This window comes from Schistocerca americana, chromosome 2 (genome assembly GCF_021461395.2).
Source record: "Schistocerca americana isolate TAMUIC-IGC-003095 chromosome 2, iqSchAmer2.1, whole genome shotgun sequence".
NCBI lineage: Eukaryota > Metazoa > Arthropoda > Insecta > Orthoptera > Acrididae > Schistocerca > Schistocerca americana.
The window spans coordinates 734,622,931-734,639,894 of record NC_060120.1 but is presented as its reverse complement, the minus strand read 5'-3'; the positions used below and the strand labels follow the sequence as shown (position 1 = coordinate 734,639,894).

The 16,964-nt window shown below is 36.2% G+C and overlaps 1 protein-coding gene across 1 annotated transcript in view; it reads right to left on the bottom strand.

Annotated features, from left to right (window-relative positions):
• The window catches only part of LOC124594994 (GRIP and coiled-coil domain-containing protein 2), a 282,633-nt gene that overhangs the window by 242,256 nt on the left and 23,413 nt on the right, over window positions 1-16,964 (bottom strand). The window contains exon 3 of the mRNA XM_047133537.1: window positions 15,855-15,928. Coding sequence (XP_046989493.1) covers window positions 15,855-15,928 — 74 coding nt within the window. The remainder of the gene's footprint in view (window positions 1-15,854; window positions 15,929-16,964) is intronic.

The following is a 16,964-nucleotide window of genomic DNA, read 5'->3' as shown; positions in this document are numbered from 1 at the left end:
TTGTTTGTTGTCTGGTGGGAAGGAAGGAAGGAAGGAGATATGTAAAGTTTTCTCGAGCTACTTATAAATGAGATTTATTTCACTGAGAGAACATTGTAATTGATGGCAGCAAGGCATCTAGGGCTGTTAAATATGAAAATTACAAATGAATCAGTTTTGTCATCTGGGTCAATCCATATTAAGTGGTCCAGTGATTGTTGCTTGACCATTTTTAAATATTTTAATTTTTTTATATGTGACTTCCCTATATTTGAGAAGTTCAAAACAGTTTTTCAAAAATTATTTATCTTGCACCTTTACTGGATGGCGGCCATTTTTATTTGTAGGTGCGCGAAGATTTTTCAGTCTGGAGACATTAGCGAAAATCTGAATATCTCTGCACTGGGTTATGTTACAACATTGCAACTGACATGACTGTTTTTAGAAAAGTGTCGTTTACAACACTGCTATTACACAAAATACCCTAAATTCAAAAATAATGCAGTAAAAATTACCTCCAAAGTTTGGTATCCAAATTTTCAAAAATCCACTTTTTAGGCCCAAAAATAACAAAGAAGGAGTGATTTATGAGAGTCTATTGTTTTCCTATAGTTAGATACCGTACACAACTAGCCTCATATAGAGCAAGAACACTTACATATGTTTCCTTAATTTAATATGAATTTTTGAAATTTGAAAATTTCCATTTTTTTGTAAAGTTTGTGGTTAGTAATGTCAGGTGGGACTGAATATAAAAACACGATTTTTGCACAGTTTGTACACCTATTTGACAGCAACGTACTGTAAAAATTTCATCATTGATATCTGACTGTGAACCGAGATATAAATTTTTGAGAATGAAGAAGTAATTCACATTACTCTACAACTGATCTTACAGCTGTTGCCTATTTAAATGATTTATTGTTTCACTGTAATAAAATTTATTATAAGAGTCAAGGGGTATGAAAGGGAAGCAGTGGTTGGGAAGGGAGTGAGACAGGGTTGTAGCCTCTCCCCGTTGTTATTCAATCTGTATATTGAGCAAGCAGTGAAGGAAACAAAAGTAAAGTTCGGAGTAGGTATTAAAATCCATGCAGAAGAAATAAAAACTTTTGAGGTTCGCTGATGACATTGTAATTCTGTCAGAGACAGCAAAGGACTTGGAAGAGCAGTTGAACAGAATGGACAGTGCCTTGAAAGGAGGGTATAAGATGAACATCAACAAAAGCAAAATGAGGATAATGGAATGTAGTCGAATTAAGTCGGGTGATCCTGAGGGAATTAGATTAGGAAATGAGACACTTAAAGTAGTAAAGGAGTTTTGCTATTTGGGGAGCAAAATAACTGATGCTGGTCGAAGTACAGAGGATATAAAATGTAGACTGGCAATGACAAGGAAAGCGTTTCTGAAGAAGAAAAATTTGTTAACATCGAGTATAGATTTAAATGTCAGGCAGTCTTTTCATGAAGTATTTGTATGGAGTGTAGCCATGTATGGAAGTGAAACGTGGACGATAAATAGTTTAGACAAGAAGAGAATAGAAGCTTTCGAAATGTGGTGCTACAGAAGAATGCTGAAGATTAGATGGGTAGATCACGTAACTAATGAGGAGGTATTGAATAGAATTGGGGAGAAGAGGAGCTTGTGGCACAACTTGACTAGAAGAAGGGATCGGTTGGTAGGACATGTTCTGAGGCATTGAGGGATCACCAATTTAGTATTGGAGGGCAGCATGGAGGGTAAAAATCGTAGAGGGAGACCAAGAGATGAAAACACTAAACAGATTCAGAAGGATGTAGGCTGCAGTAGGTACTGGGAGATGAAGAAGTTTGCACAGGATAGAGCAGCATGGAGAGCTGCATCAAACCATTCTCAGGACTGAAGACCACAACAACAACATATATTTAGTTAACACTATCACCCAATATTCATTTAGTTCATTTATTTTTAATAATGCAATATTAAACAATAGGAGCTTCCGCTTTTGTTCTATGGTAATAAAAATGCCCATTTACATTTAAGTTTATTGTCAATAAAGAAGTACATTTTTGCTGGGTGTGGCAATGTAGAAGAACATTTTTGCTGGGTGTGGCGTTGTTGTAGTCAGTCTGTTCTGAAACCTCTGTAGGAGTGGATGCACATACTTCATCGAGAGTGTAGAATGTGTTATGTGTTTTGTTCTGTGTGTAATTTGTAATTAATTTTGAGAGATTAACTGGAATGCAATAACATGGATGAACAGTGCTCCGTTAGACAGATAGCAAGTGAAGCATGTCACAAAACAGTTTACGGTTCAGTTTCAAAAAACTTGAAAAATGTCAATGACTTTGAGGAAGTCAGACAAACTTTGTTTAAATTTCGAGTAAGTTCTTCCGTAACATCAGTGTGTGAGAATCATGAGAAAAAATATATTCTGAAGTACAATCACATTTTTGGAAGAAAGTGCTGTGATCCATTTAAAGTTCATAAAAAGCCTATTACTAAAGGTTTGAGGGAAATAAAACTTGAACATTTGTCCTTGTTATATGAGAGAGAAACAGCTTCCCAAGTGAAACGTAATGTGATTCCTGGAAATTCCCTGTGCCCAAATTGTTACTCAAAAATATTTGTTGTGAATCCAGAACCAGAATCATCTAACCTTGTTAATAACATTTATATTCCTAATGAGGAAGCTGTTAGCATATTGGATTTTGCTTGTTCTAAGTTAGCCAAATCTACTGCTTCGAAAATAATAAAATTAAGTACCAGAAAAAGAAAATAAGGTACAACAAATTTCAGACAAAATTAGAAGAGACTTGGAATCATGCTTTAATAATACAGATACTAACATTATTTCTAAAGAAGAAGAAAATCTACCAGCAGCAACATCTGACACTGAATATTTGAACTTAATAGAGAAATTAAAAGTTAAATGTTTCGTGACATCTAAAGAGGAAAAAGTTAAAATTTTAAGTTTGCTCCCTGACTCATTGCCAAGAGAAAAAAATAGTTCATGAATTCAACATTTCTCATCGTTTGATTAAACTAGTCCAAAAGTTAGTGAAAGAGCAAGGCATTCTTCCGGTTTTAGGAAAGAAGAAAGGAGTAGGTATAAGTGAAGAAACAATTTAACAGATTCAGCAGTTTTTTGAAGATGATGAAAGTAACAAAGCAGAAATGACTAACACTGTCAAATTTATATGAACTTTATGTAGCTTTCATAAATTCTCATCCTGAATGCAAAATTGGAAGGTAAAAATTTTGTGACCTCCGCCCTAAGTGATGTATTTTGGCTGGATCCTCAGGGACACACTCCGTACGTGTTTGTTTATATCATCAAAATGTCAAACTAATGATTTCAGGTGGAAAACTCAGTCATCTTAACTACAAAGAGTTACTAGGTTTAATGGTCTGTGACACTGCACGATGAGTTTGTGTAAAAAATGGCCCATTACCGAAACCGTTATTGAATTGTTTCACGAATATGATGAGGAAATTTCAGACAGTATTACCTTCAAACAGTGGGTCACAACTGACGGGGCAGATATGATAACAGTGGTTAAATATCAGGAAGAGTACTTGGAATCTTTAACTGATAACTTACAAAAACTCAAAAGTCACCACTATGTTTCTAAAATCCAAAGTAAGTTTTTGAAGGACAAAAAAGTACAACTTCATGAAACTGAATGCATAGTGCTAGCTGATTTTGGAAAAAAATTTACATTTGTGATTCAGGATGCGATACAAGGGTACCACTGGGTCAATGACCAGGCAACAGTGCCTCCGTTTATTCTTTATTTTAAAAATGAGAAAGATGAAGTTTGCAGTTCCTCACTTTGCATTCTAAATGACTACTTGGAGCACAACACTTTGGCTGTACATGTGTTTCAAAAGTATGTAATAAATTACATAACAGAAAATTTTCCCAAGGTTGAGAAGCTGATATACTTTTCAGATGGAAATGGTAGTCAGTATAAGAACAAAAAGAATTTTTCAAATCTGTGCAACCACAAAGTAGACTTTGGGTTGGAGGCTGAATGGCACTTTTTTGTGGCACTTTTTTGCATCTTGCCATGGCAAAAATGCATGTGATGGAGTAGGAGGTACAGCAAAATGTGAAGTGAGTAAAGCCAGCCTACAAAGATCAACCACAGACCAAATTCTCACAGTACAGGACATGTATGTCTTTTGCAAGGATAATATTAAAGCCATTACCTATTTTCTGATCAAGAAAGAAGAAGTGGTTCTGCATATGAAAACAACATTTCAAACCAGATTTGAAAACTGTGAAGCAATAAAAGGAACAAGGCATTTCCACAAATTCCTTGGCACTGCAGAAAACTTAGTTCGATGCTATGTAACATCAGAAACCGAAATTTATGAGGATCATTGTATCAGTAAAATTACATCTCTGTCTTTAACATTGAACGACACAGTGGCATGTGTGTATGATGGACAGCGGTGGCTTGTAGAGGTTGAAAGAATAAGTTTGCACCACCAGGTTTAGGAACAGTCGCATCTCGAAGGATGTAAATTGAAAATATTTATTTTAAGTACGTCACAATAATATTAATGTTTATTTCAGGGATGTTTCCATTTTTTGCACATAATTCAGTACCTTACTTCAATAATACTTGATTATATCCTGCCAATATTGCAAATGAATAGGCAAAGCCGTAATGTCAGTTCTAGAGTAAGATGAATTATCTCCTCATTTTCAAAAATTCATATCTTTGTTCACAGTCAGATATCAATATTGAAATTTTTACAGTAAGTTGCTATCATATAGGTGTACAAACTGTGCAGAAATCATATTTTTATATTCAGTCCCACCTGACTTAACTAACCCCAAACTTAACAAAAAATGAAAATTTTCAAATTTCAAAAATTCATAAAAAATTGAGGAAACATTTGTAAGCCTTCTTGCTCTATATGAGGCTAATAGTGTATGATACCTAACAATAGGAAAAAATAGACTCTTACAAGTTACTCCTGGTTTGTTCTTTTTGGGCCTAAAATGTGAATTTTTTTGAAAATTTGGATACCAAACTTTGGAGGTCATTTTGACTGGTTATTTTTTGAATTTAGGGTATTTTGTGTAATAGACAATGTTGTAAAGGACACTTTTCTAAAAACAATCATGTCAATTGCAATGTTGTAAACCAGTGCAGAGGTATTTATATTTTTGCTAACGTCTCTAAACTGAAACATCATTGCGCCCTTACGAACAAAAAATGGCTGTCATTCAGTAAAGGTGAAAGGTGAAATTTTTTTAAAAACTGTTTTGAACTTCTCAATTATAGGGTAATCACAAATAAAAAAATTAAAATATTTAAATATGGTCAAGTTGAAAGGGTACAGTACCGCCCGACATTGAAAATAGGTACAACATACTTCATTATTTTTGTCACAACAACATATTTTTTCTAATAACAACTCAATTTCAATTAATACAGTGAAGCCGGATACCAGTGTGGGAAAGAATGACAATTTATTTATTTAATTGATCACATGTGCACTCTCACAAAATAAATCCCTACATCCAGTTTGGTGAGATCTGTGAAATGAATGAATGTATGGCCGTCTGCTAACCGCAGATAGTGAATGTGAATATACGATCATCTTTGAGACGATCCTTTGGCCACCTTTGTTGGAACCAAAGAGATGAAACTTACCGGAGCTTTGAGTGCCTGAAATGTGGCTGACCAATACTGTAGTATGGTCTTCCCCCACCTCGACAGAGGTGCGAGAGGACCTGAAGAACGGCCATGTTTCAGCACTCTGCTGCTGGATCTTGTGCTGTTAAGACCTGTCTTGGGTGTGCTCCGTAAAGACAAAAGAGTGGAGGCATGGTATGCATGTGGAATATTTAAGAGTAGTTTGAAATAATAATTTCTCTATTTCAGGAACTTTTGTGGGGAGAATTAAATGTCAGGCAGGTAATATTAATGGGATCGTAGTAATCTTCGGAAGTGACCAACGGTCACAATGAAACCACGTGTAGCAATAAGTTGAAATACTTCCGTGTGCTTAAATTAAGCTGAATTACTAGCGCGTGTACAATAAGTTGAAATATTTAAGAAATAGCGTGTATACCATAAGTTGAAATATTTAAGAAAGGGCGGGTGCAGGACTTGAAATTAGAGACGAGTACTTCCACGTGGTGAGTACTGTGTGAGTCTCAATCTGTGTATGAGACAAAGGATAAAGAGAAGTACTCGTCCATGGTATCAGTTGAGGACTTGCGTGTGTGATGAATATGTTCTTAATATTACTTTGCGTGGTATGATTCCGTGTGACGCTAGATTCAAACTCTGAGAGAGAAGCAAGGTGAGTCAGCCGTCTATCCAGCAACGCCACTTGGCTTGCATTGCACAGGAAGACTTGCATATATCTCCAGAGTTCATAGTAGGAAAGTAGAATTACAAAGTGGGGCAGTGTCGTGTGAAACTGGGATAAATACTAATTGAAGTGGGAAAGCTGAAAGAGATAGTGTTGTGACTATTTATTGTATTGTATTCCATGTTGTAGTGTGGTGTATGTCATGTAATTTGGGTATGTGTGGTTTGCATGGGAGAGTAGCAAGGTAGTTTCAAAAGATTAGTGGGTTATGCTTGTTCCTTCGGTACCGCTCGGTCTGGAGGCAAGTTTCGTGATGTTGATTGTGAGAGTCGAAGTGTGAGGTATAATAAAAGATCCACCATCCTATCCAGAAAGTGCACTGTAGCGTTAAATAATTACGAGACCATAAGGTAGAGAATCACCAATGTAAAGCCATGCCCACTGGGCGGAATTTCTCATGTGTTATTGTTGTAGGTTATAGAATTTGTGTGTTTAGGTTATAGAATTTATCGGAATAAATAAGATAGTGAAAAGAAAAAGATTGGTGGACTTTTCCTTCAAATTGTATGTTGTCATGATGTCCCGAATTTATAATGTGTGCGCCATTCATATTCAGTGCCACGTATTGAAAAAAAAGAGGAAGATGTGGTATTAACAGTGCGTAGTGAACAGTCAGAGTTCTGTAAATTACTGATAGTCAGATGTGCGTTTCCGTTGCGTATTATTCATACAGGAGGTTGATTAGTGACTTAATTGTGAGTACGAGAGTTCATGTTACTCGATAAATAAGAATGAATCCACTCGCTTGGCAGACCACTCATCTTGCAGGCCTGACTGCTTAATGCCACAGAATGAGCAAGGCACGTGGGTGCCTCTCAAAGTAACCAACTTAATTTTTATTGGACTACTTTATATGGATTGACCCGTCTACATTATTCAACAAACACATCGCCCTATGAGGTTTCCAGATCTACAAGAGAATCTGGTTCCAGGCAGAAGAAATTCAAGCAACAGATTGAAGGAGATCCTCAAAAACCAGATGAGTATTTTTTCTTTAAAACTACCACTACACTCAGCCAATATTTTTACTCCATGAACATTTATTACAATTAACGATCATCCAACTGTGCATAACAAAGGAGGTCACTGAAGAGTGGATGAACACTAGTTACAATTTGTTGTTGGTAAACTTTACAGAAGTTGCTTGCAGTGACTACTTTTGCCTATGAATATACAACTTACCCCCTTCCACAACCATAAAGACTCTCCTTCATTATGCGATTTATGGAATATGATGTATGAGAGGATGGATGATGGTCATATCTCGTGGACTCCAGCAAGGAACATTCTTGGTCCAACTACCATCCAGTGTGAGAATGAGATTTTCGCTCTGCAGCGGAGTGTGCGCTGATAAGAAACTTCCTGGCAGATTACCATCCAGTTGCTTGGACAAAGATCCCACTCGATTCCTACTCATTTCCATTACAGTGAGAATTACATTTTTCCCTCTAGGCTCTTCCCTAACCCCATTGTTAGTTTTCCTGTCTTCCCTAATTCCCAATATGCACCTTCTCCACTGTCCACCAGTAAGCTACTATTTTGCGACCCATTCAGTCACTGTCTTCAACTAACCTAAATTTAAAAACTCGTGGACTGGTTCTTTGATGTGAATTGTTTATTTCTACTACTTTATAGAGCTGATTATACATTATTCTAGAGTTATTGCAATTTATGTTAAAACTGTGTTTCGAACTACTTCTATTACTTTTTCCATTAGATGTTGGAAGTTCATCAGCATTAGACACAAACAGTAGCAGTTTACAATGATGTAAGTAAAATGAAAATGACAAACATATGATAGTTAGTTACATGTTCTGTAGACAATTTGAAAAATTCTTTTATCAAAATGATTTGGAACAGAAAATCCTCTGCCACACATTAGATGGACAATACATAGACATGTTTCATAACATTAATAAAATGGGGAAGATTTCATATATTTTAATTACATGATGCTGTAAAAATTTCTGTTATTTCTTAAGTTTCATGTTATGAGTGTGGGACATGGCAATGACAGAAGGAACAGTCTTCCTGTCGAGAAGCTGTCATCATTGCAGGGCTACACTGGTGTCAAATTGTAAGTCATTTTCCAAAGAAGAATCCTGAAGTAACTCACCTGACCCTGCATGAATAACGATAACAAAAGAAATCTGCACTCTGAACTGTAAAATATGTTAAACGATGTCCTGAGTTCATGTTCAGTTTCGGTCATGATAAGTCGGAAGCTATTAATACACTTCATTAATGTTTGAGACATAGCTATATTATTTGAATTTGTAATACTTATGAAATAAAGATTTAAAAAGTGAAGAAAAGTATTTAAAAATTTTAAATTCTATCTGAAGAACAATTTTATGAATTACTGTTCTACAGAGAAGTTCTTTTAGATTGAGTGAAATTTCTTCTAGGCTGATGTGTCACTTATCATATGTATCACAAGAACTGATACGGAATAGTAATATATCTGAATTATTGTAATTACACTACTGAGTTTGAGTTGACTCTATTTCATGATATTTGAGTGAAAGTATTACTTAGGGGATGTTTTCCAAGGCTAGACTGACTTTATCTCTATTCTGTAATGAAAAAACAAGAATTTAACGATAAAAGAAACATGCAAGTGACAGATCATAAATAACAAACAGCGATTATCTTTGTGACTACAGTGAAGCGTAAGCAAACAATACTAATATCACTGGAAACTACACATTACGAAAGAGTCAATATTAATGTAGTGTTGTCATACCTAGGAAAGAATTATGATGAAAGAATATAAGGTGCTGAGAGCCACAAGGGTATAAAGCACACCATTATCATTCTGACATTGTAGCATGCATGCTCCTGATATCTGTCGATCTTATGGTGAACTAGTGTTATCTATATCTGTAGGCCCAATTTGTGTACATAAAAATTCACGAAAAGCTGGTGCATCGATTTTTCTGATATTTATTTACAAGTGGGCCAAAAGCGTAATTCCTTTGATCTGTGCTGCCCAGTTGTTATCTAGAACTGCCAATGTAATTTAGTGTCTACATCATGTACGTAGTAGTAGTAGTAGTAGTAGTAGTACTTCGTAATCGGAGGTATATTGGCAGTTTTATATAAAACTCAAGCCACTGAAATGTACTTAATGAAAATGATGATAACAAAGTCCATGAAGTTGGAATAGGTCATAATTTTATATGTAGTGCACTCAGTATCTGCTCTTCATGTTCTGATTTTAGTTTCAAACTAGTTACAAAGTCTACAACTGTCAACAGACACTATTGTGTACTTTTTTTTTGCTCTCAGAAAATACAGGATGTTGAGACTTGGTTAAAAAATCAGTTCAGACCTATGAGATTTGTGTATCGGCTAGAAATTGGACTTCCACAAAGCTCTATTTTTGTAAAAACTTTGTGTGTGCGCTTTGGACCTCATATCTTCAAGCTGAAAACATTTATCTATAACTGATTGTAAAGCTTACTTGAGTTATGTTGTAAGTTGGTTCTGGGTACTTTCAAAACTGAATATCAACAGGTCAGAGATAGTAAACTGCATCAAGCTCACACTAAGTTAATATACGTGAGGTAATATATCAGTGGATGAACACAACTGTGCTAAAGCTATTTTCAAATCTTGAACACTGAATCTACTATTAATGATCAAAAGCTTAAGCCCTCGATGACCAACTATCAAATACTAACCTGCAACCTAAATATACTTATCTCTGAAACAGTGGTGTGCACCTGTTGTACGAATTAAGCATTGCAGAAGTAGCAGCTCATGAGTGATGAGTAGCACCTAATATGGTGTGTAAAGATCAATGGGTCACTGCAATGTGATTGATGTTATCATTAACGCACACATTATTTTTAAGTCCTTGTCATGCCACTACAATTTTTGGCACTTTAGGTTCAAATGGCTCTGAGCACTACGGGACTTAACTGCTGAGGTCATCAGTCCCCTAGAACTTAGAACTACTTCAACCTAACCAACCTAAGGACATCACACACATCCACACCCGAAGCAGGATTCGAACCTGCGACCGTAGCGGTCGCGCGGTTCCTGACTGTAGTGCCTAGAACTGCTCGGTCACCCTGGCCGGCGGCACTTTAGGAATCTGAAAAGTTCTTCTATTGGTGATCAGAATAGTTTTAGCGATATGTAATTCCTTCCTCGACTCCCCTATCCTGATGAAGTTGTTGGTCCAGTCTATAATTTTGCCCATAGCTTGCACATGGGCCATTCATTTCTGAAGCTGGTTTGTCCATTCCTTGATTAAAATTCAATGTTTCTTTTCTAAGGTGGTCGGGGAATATTTTCACATGTGCTTTGTGTGTTTTGGAGAGGATGCTGATACTTCTATTGTTCTTATTCCATGTATGGTCTTTTGTCTCAAGAAGTAAATGAAACAATGCAAGCATTGTCCCAATTTTGGTGAAATTTCTGTCTCCCAGATACCCTATAAATAACTGTCCTATAGTAAAATTGGTGAAATAAGATTCCTTACAGTTGCAATGAGCTTGACTTCCCTATGGCAATGCCTCAACATTGTTGCAGCTCCATGGACTGCAACTGTTTTCAACTGTACCCATTTGCACTTCTCAGCCAGATATCAGGAATATTCTTTCGTTAATTCTACTACAGATCCTATTGTATTACATTTCCTTCACTTCCATCAGATCTATTAAAAAAGCTGTAATTTCATGACAAATTTGCTTTCTACATATCTCTTCTTCTTTTTTAACTTGCTAATGCTGTTCAGTAAAACAGTATGTTTTTGTGTCTCTTACCTACAAGAGATAAACATGCAGAGGACCAGGACAGTGCAATGAAATATGACAAACTATCTAACCATTCAATGAAGATCTCATAAATCTAACATTCTAGAGATTAAGACCTCAATAAAATATGACCCCTAATGATGTCACAAATATGCTGAAAAATGTCTGAGTAATAAGATTTTGTGGTTCGTTGTTATAAGGCAGAACTCAATTCCCATAAGAAAATAGTAGTTTTAAAACACCACTGGTAAGCATCGGGATTTGAACTGACAATTGCACGAGAAGAGTGCTGCCCCACATAGGTAACGTGGCACTACAGCTGCAAAGTACTCATTCAACACTCTTGTGATTGTTAAGGCAGATACCTCAACGTGAGAGCTAAGGACAGTTGTAATGCTTTTATGAATAGCTGGCATCAAAGAACTGAATTTTCAAACTATGTCTCAGAACTGAATTTTTAAACTATGTCTCATATTTTACACACAAATGATTCAAAATACTTCACTAAGCTGACATGAGAATATCAATGGCCATTTTACAAACATTTCCACTGATGGTACCAAGTATAAGCTACACTGACAGAAGAAAGAAAAGGTTTTCATGCATGATATCGGTTTCTTGAGTGGTTCTCAATGCTAAACTCTGTCTGTACTATCCATACTTCGCAGACGAGGTGTGGTTGGGCATCAAGTTGAAGTAGCAACAATATATCACAAGGATAACCCAAGCAGTCTTATTGTCATTTTCGAAATTTGCATACAGAGCTAAGGGGCAGGTAGGAATTATATTCAGTGTTAAACTCTTGTGAAAAGATCAATTTACGCTCTTTTTTTAATTTTTCTTTTCATTCGCAACTTCTCAGAGTAGAGCGGGCTCTTTGATATCTGTTCGAGTGAAGTGGGCTCTTTGATATCTGTCCCATTAAAGAGTCATAGTTAGTTCTATTCAGCCAATAACCAGACAATCTGATAGTGAGACAACTGGAGAATCCCAACCGGGAATAAATGGGAGGAGCTTACCAGTTCCAGCATATGCCTTACAACCACTGGAAAACTCCTGAAAACTTGAGCTGGAAGCAGGGGATTGGAACTACATTACTGCCGACACCATAAATTAAGAGGTTTTTGTTTCTATACAGCACCCTCCTGTTGTGCAGTTTCTCCCAAATTTAGCTCTTGATAGTTTCACAGCAATTGCAACTTATAGGCTATCAGAACATTTATATAGAATTATTTATGAGTGATTGCTGCATCAAACTACTATGTCTGTAGTGCTGCATCTGCTGCTGAACATCACTCACTCAGTAGTAAAATGATAAAATTTATTTCAGTCCATCCACTGACAACATACTGTATTTTATATGGACTATAAGACACATTTTTTTCTCTAAAAAATTGCCTCCAAAATTTAGGTGCACATTATACTCAAAATTAATATAAAAATGTCCTGTGTTTGGTTTAATATTTCTGTCAGTCTTAAAAATGACCATAATCCAATGCCTCTCTCTGCCAGGCAACACTGGATTCAACCGGCAACAGCAGTGTCCTGATGCAATGAACACGAGTTGCGGGGATTCACTAGCTTGCTAACACTGTTTCCCTCCTGCACCATCACCATAAACACAGAACACTTTCTAGCCTGTGATGTGTCATTTCAGTCAACACAGCCAGTGAACTTGAACTGAAGGTTATTTGTATTATTGCGATCAGTTTAATATTTCTGTTAGTAGCTAGTTTCATAATGGATAAAATAAAAGATATTCATATAATGCGGGTTATAAATTGAAAGTAATAGCACATACATAAGAACATGGAAACAGAGCAGCACAACATGAAAGGATGACAGTGTTGTGTATCTTTTTATGTCCACTTGTTTTTATAGTTACGCTTTTAGCACCTTTCATGGCAACAGTTCTGTTACTTGGCACATCAATTGTCAGAAGAGTTTCATCCATATTCACTATTTGGTTTAGTACTACACTGGTTTTCTTTCAATGTTGAATAATAACATATTGATGTCTCAACAAATAATCCATTTAAAGTGTATACGGGAGAGGAATGGCACAAATGGGTGATGGATGAAACACAACATGAATTCATGCCGAAGCAAGCTTTAAAATAATCTACAATCAAACAAGTGTGTCAGTGGATAAAACAGTCGTCATCGAATGTGAGAGAAGACATAGTTGTTAATTCTTTCAAGAAGTGTGGCATAAGTACCAACACTTTTGATGGCAGTGAAAACCATCTTATATATGTAGAGGCCACAATGGCAATGAAGAGGAAGAGGAAGAAGAAAAAGAAGAACAACATTAAGATGATGATTTTCAGAGATTTTATAGGTCAGTTCCGTTTTATAAACTAATAGTTTTTTTTAGTTGGATTTGCAATCTAATAATAAAAATGGTAAAAATGTTATTTAAAAAAAATTGATTAAAAATTAAGGTGCATCTTATAGTCCGTACCGTCTTATAGTCTGTAAAATATGGTACAGAATAAATTTCTAAATCAACTTGTAGCTCAATTCAGTACCACACAGGAGCAGTCAGCCATAGGTACCTCTTCTGGGAATACCACAATACTTTTTTGGGGGGGAAGGGGAGATCTCCGAAAATACTGTAAGTAACAGTAGATGATACTGTACTTTCTTTTTCCTTCAGCAACCAAAAGAGGTGAAAAAATACAGAATCAATTTACAGACATTGGCATCACTTTCTCTATAGTAGATCTAGTGATGAAAAGCTATGAAACTGACAATTAACAATTTGCCCTTATTCAGATTATTAGTTCTGCTTCAGCTGTATGATAAAACATATCTGAATGATCTTTCTGATCTGTATGTATAAATGTGGGGTGACAAATATGCACAACTTCCTTGTAAATCACTTCATCAAAAGTAGTTTGCACCGGGAGTGTGAGGTCCCCTCCCCCTCTTACTAGTTGAGACACCACAAAAAACCTAAAATTTTGTATCAACCTTGTTTTGACAGAGATAATATGGAGAGTAAAAACACAATATAATGGAAACCATATGTTTAAACCATTGCATTCTAGTGGTCCTCTGGATGCAACGGACATTTACATGCCATTAGATAATGCTCTTATCAGAGGCGAAAGTAAATGGGGTGTTCAAACACAGCAACCACAAAAAGGAAGATGTGTAGATCTAAATGTTTGTTACATTATCAAACACCTTTGACAGCTATTTACAAATAACGATATCAGAGTTTACAGAAATATGCTTGTGTAGCATAATCATCAAAGCAATGTGAGATATGGCAACTTAAGGCAATCTTAATAGTATGTGTGTGTGTTTGCATAAGGCCTACTTGATAATGATGCCAAATACTGGATCAATATTTTCAAAAAGGTCACACTACTGTTGTATGTAAGAAGGTCAAGTTCTGTATTACGGACTTACAGCAATGTCTACTTCAGATCTCACCAGTTTCCCATTGCCAAAATAATTTATTAGGCATGTGCATTCTCTTGTTGAGAAATTTTTTAACCTGTGGAAGTTAATAATTAAGAGGAATCCTTTTTGTATAAAAAAAGACTTTAGCCATCAACTTTCTAACAGTCGAAACAGAGTTCGCCTTTTCTGCTGCAGGGCCAGTAGTTTCCCATCCACTGCTTTCATTGCTGCTTCATTTCTGGTGGAAACCATCGCTCACACAGTTCAGTCACAGTAACAAATCAGTGCACAAAATCAGTTCCAATCTTTCATATGCTTACAGCAGAGGAGGACAGTTGTAAAAGTAGTAGTCCTGTAGCAGTAATATGCTGGTGGTATTGGTAGTAATATATTAGTTATTTGTTACTATAGTGAAATTTTTCATTCTAATGTGAATATGTAAACATAATAATATAGTATGTTGTCGAATACTAGGTAACAGAGCACAACGAAGAACAATTAAACACACAAAACTGCTTGTGGCAGCAACAATATCACACGCCTTCATTCAACCACATGATCCTTCAACTACTACATTTTGAACTTTCTCAGTCTATTTCTCCTTCATTGCTATTTTTCGGGTGCCCTTGTCTTGGATTCTCTACAATCCAAGTGTGGTGTATTTTAAATCAGCCATTTCTTAAATGCTGGAAATGAAAGAGCAGACTCCAAGCCCTCATTAACTTTGGATGAATTTCCACTAGTGATAAACCATGACAAGCCAAAAATATCATTGGGTTGTACTCCAGTTCATCAATTTAAATGAAGCCTACACAAGTCAACTCCTTTACAATAGCAAAAATATATATTCCAGTAATAAATTCGATTCTTTATCTGTGATATTGCACAACTGACAAAACCAAGATTTTGTCACTAAAGACCACATGTTGTGTTTTCCGCTTATCCTCCTATCCATCTTATAGATGATCACTAGCAACTAGCAGTGCCTATATTATTAGCAAGCAAGGTGAAATCTTATGGCAACATTAACCAGCATTGTTCAACTGCTTATAAAGACAATTTTTATCACCTTGTGAAACTGAGTGCCATACCTAAATGTAACTGTTCAGTGTAGATTGGTAGCATGTACAATGTACTGTTATGTGTGTGTTGATGAAGAAATTGACACAAAGTATGGAAGAGTGAAACACACAGTGCAGAATGATGCGAGAGCTTTATAAATGACAGTCTAATAAAATGAAAACACAATAATGGTAAGAGACAATGTCATAATTTTTTTACATAGTGGTGCATTTGAATGCTGTTGTTAATACCTTTGACTTCATTTCTGTTGTTCCCTCATATTTTGCTAGTTCTTCTTTCAGGCGCTGTATTTCCTCATTCGCATCTGGAAAATTTGAAAAAGACTGTTGCATATGACGAACATAACATTTTAATGGATATCTTAAGTATTCACAACAATGCAGTAAGCAGCAAACTCAGCACTGTAATATTCTATACACAAATTAAGGCCATATGTATCAAGTTAGTGGGAAGTCGGTGAAGTCACCACTGAAGCCATAAGCCAGTAATTATGGCATGCGAATCAATTTTAAAATTACCACAATTCAGAAAAAATTGTGTTTTTAACAAATTCAGTCATTCTCATTTCCACTTGTACTCTCGCTTATACTCATACTAAGGCAAGCACACTTTACTTAAAAATGCTGAATAACTTCTGGGCATAACTGGGACAGAAAGATGAACATAAACCAAAGCACTGAAACACCACTCACAGTCATATATATACTATATAATCAGAAATATATGGACCTATCAGTGGATATTAATATGGGGTGTTTCATCCTTTGCCTTTTTTTAAAGCTTGAACTCTGCTGGGTACACCTTCAATGAGGCATGGCAGTCCATTCTCCCTCAAGAGCTGAAACGAGAGAAGGTAGTGATGTTGGATGCTGGCGTATGGAACGTTACTCATTACAAAGGTGTTCCACTTGCTCCAGGTCAGGATTCTGGGATGGCCAGATTATTTCAGGAATGTTACTGTCCACAAATTACTGCCCCATTGATGCTAGCTTATGACAGGGTGAGAAACACCCCCCATACTGTCACAGTACCTCTTCTGTACTACCGGTTGACGCTACACATAATGGCATGTAACATTCTCCATTCATTTGCCAAACCCAAACACTTCCATCAGAATGCCACACAGTATAGCATGATTCATCACTCCATATCACTTATTTCTTACTTATTTCTAGTCATCCACTGTCCAGTGGCACCATCATTTCTTACACCATCCCAACCGTCACTTATTATTGATTACAGAAATGTGTGGCCATGTCGAGCTGCTGGACTATAGAACCTGCTCCCCCCTCCCCCTCCCCCCAGCTTCCTACGCACAGTCATTATCCTAACTGGCCTGG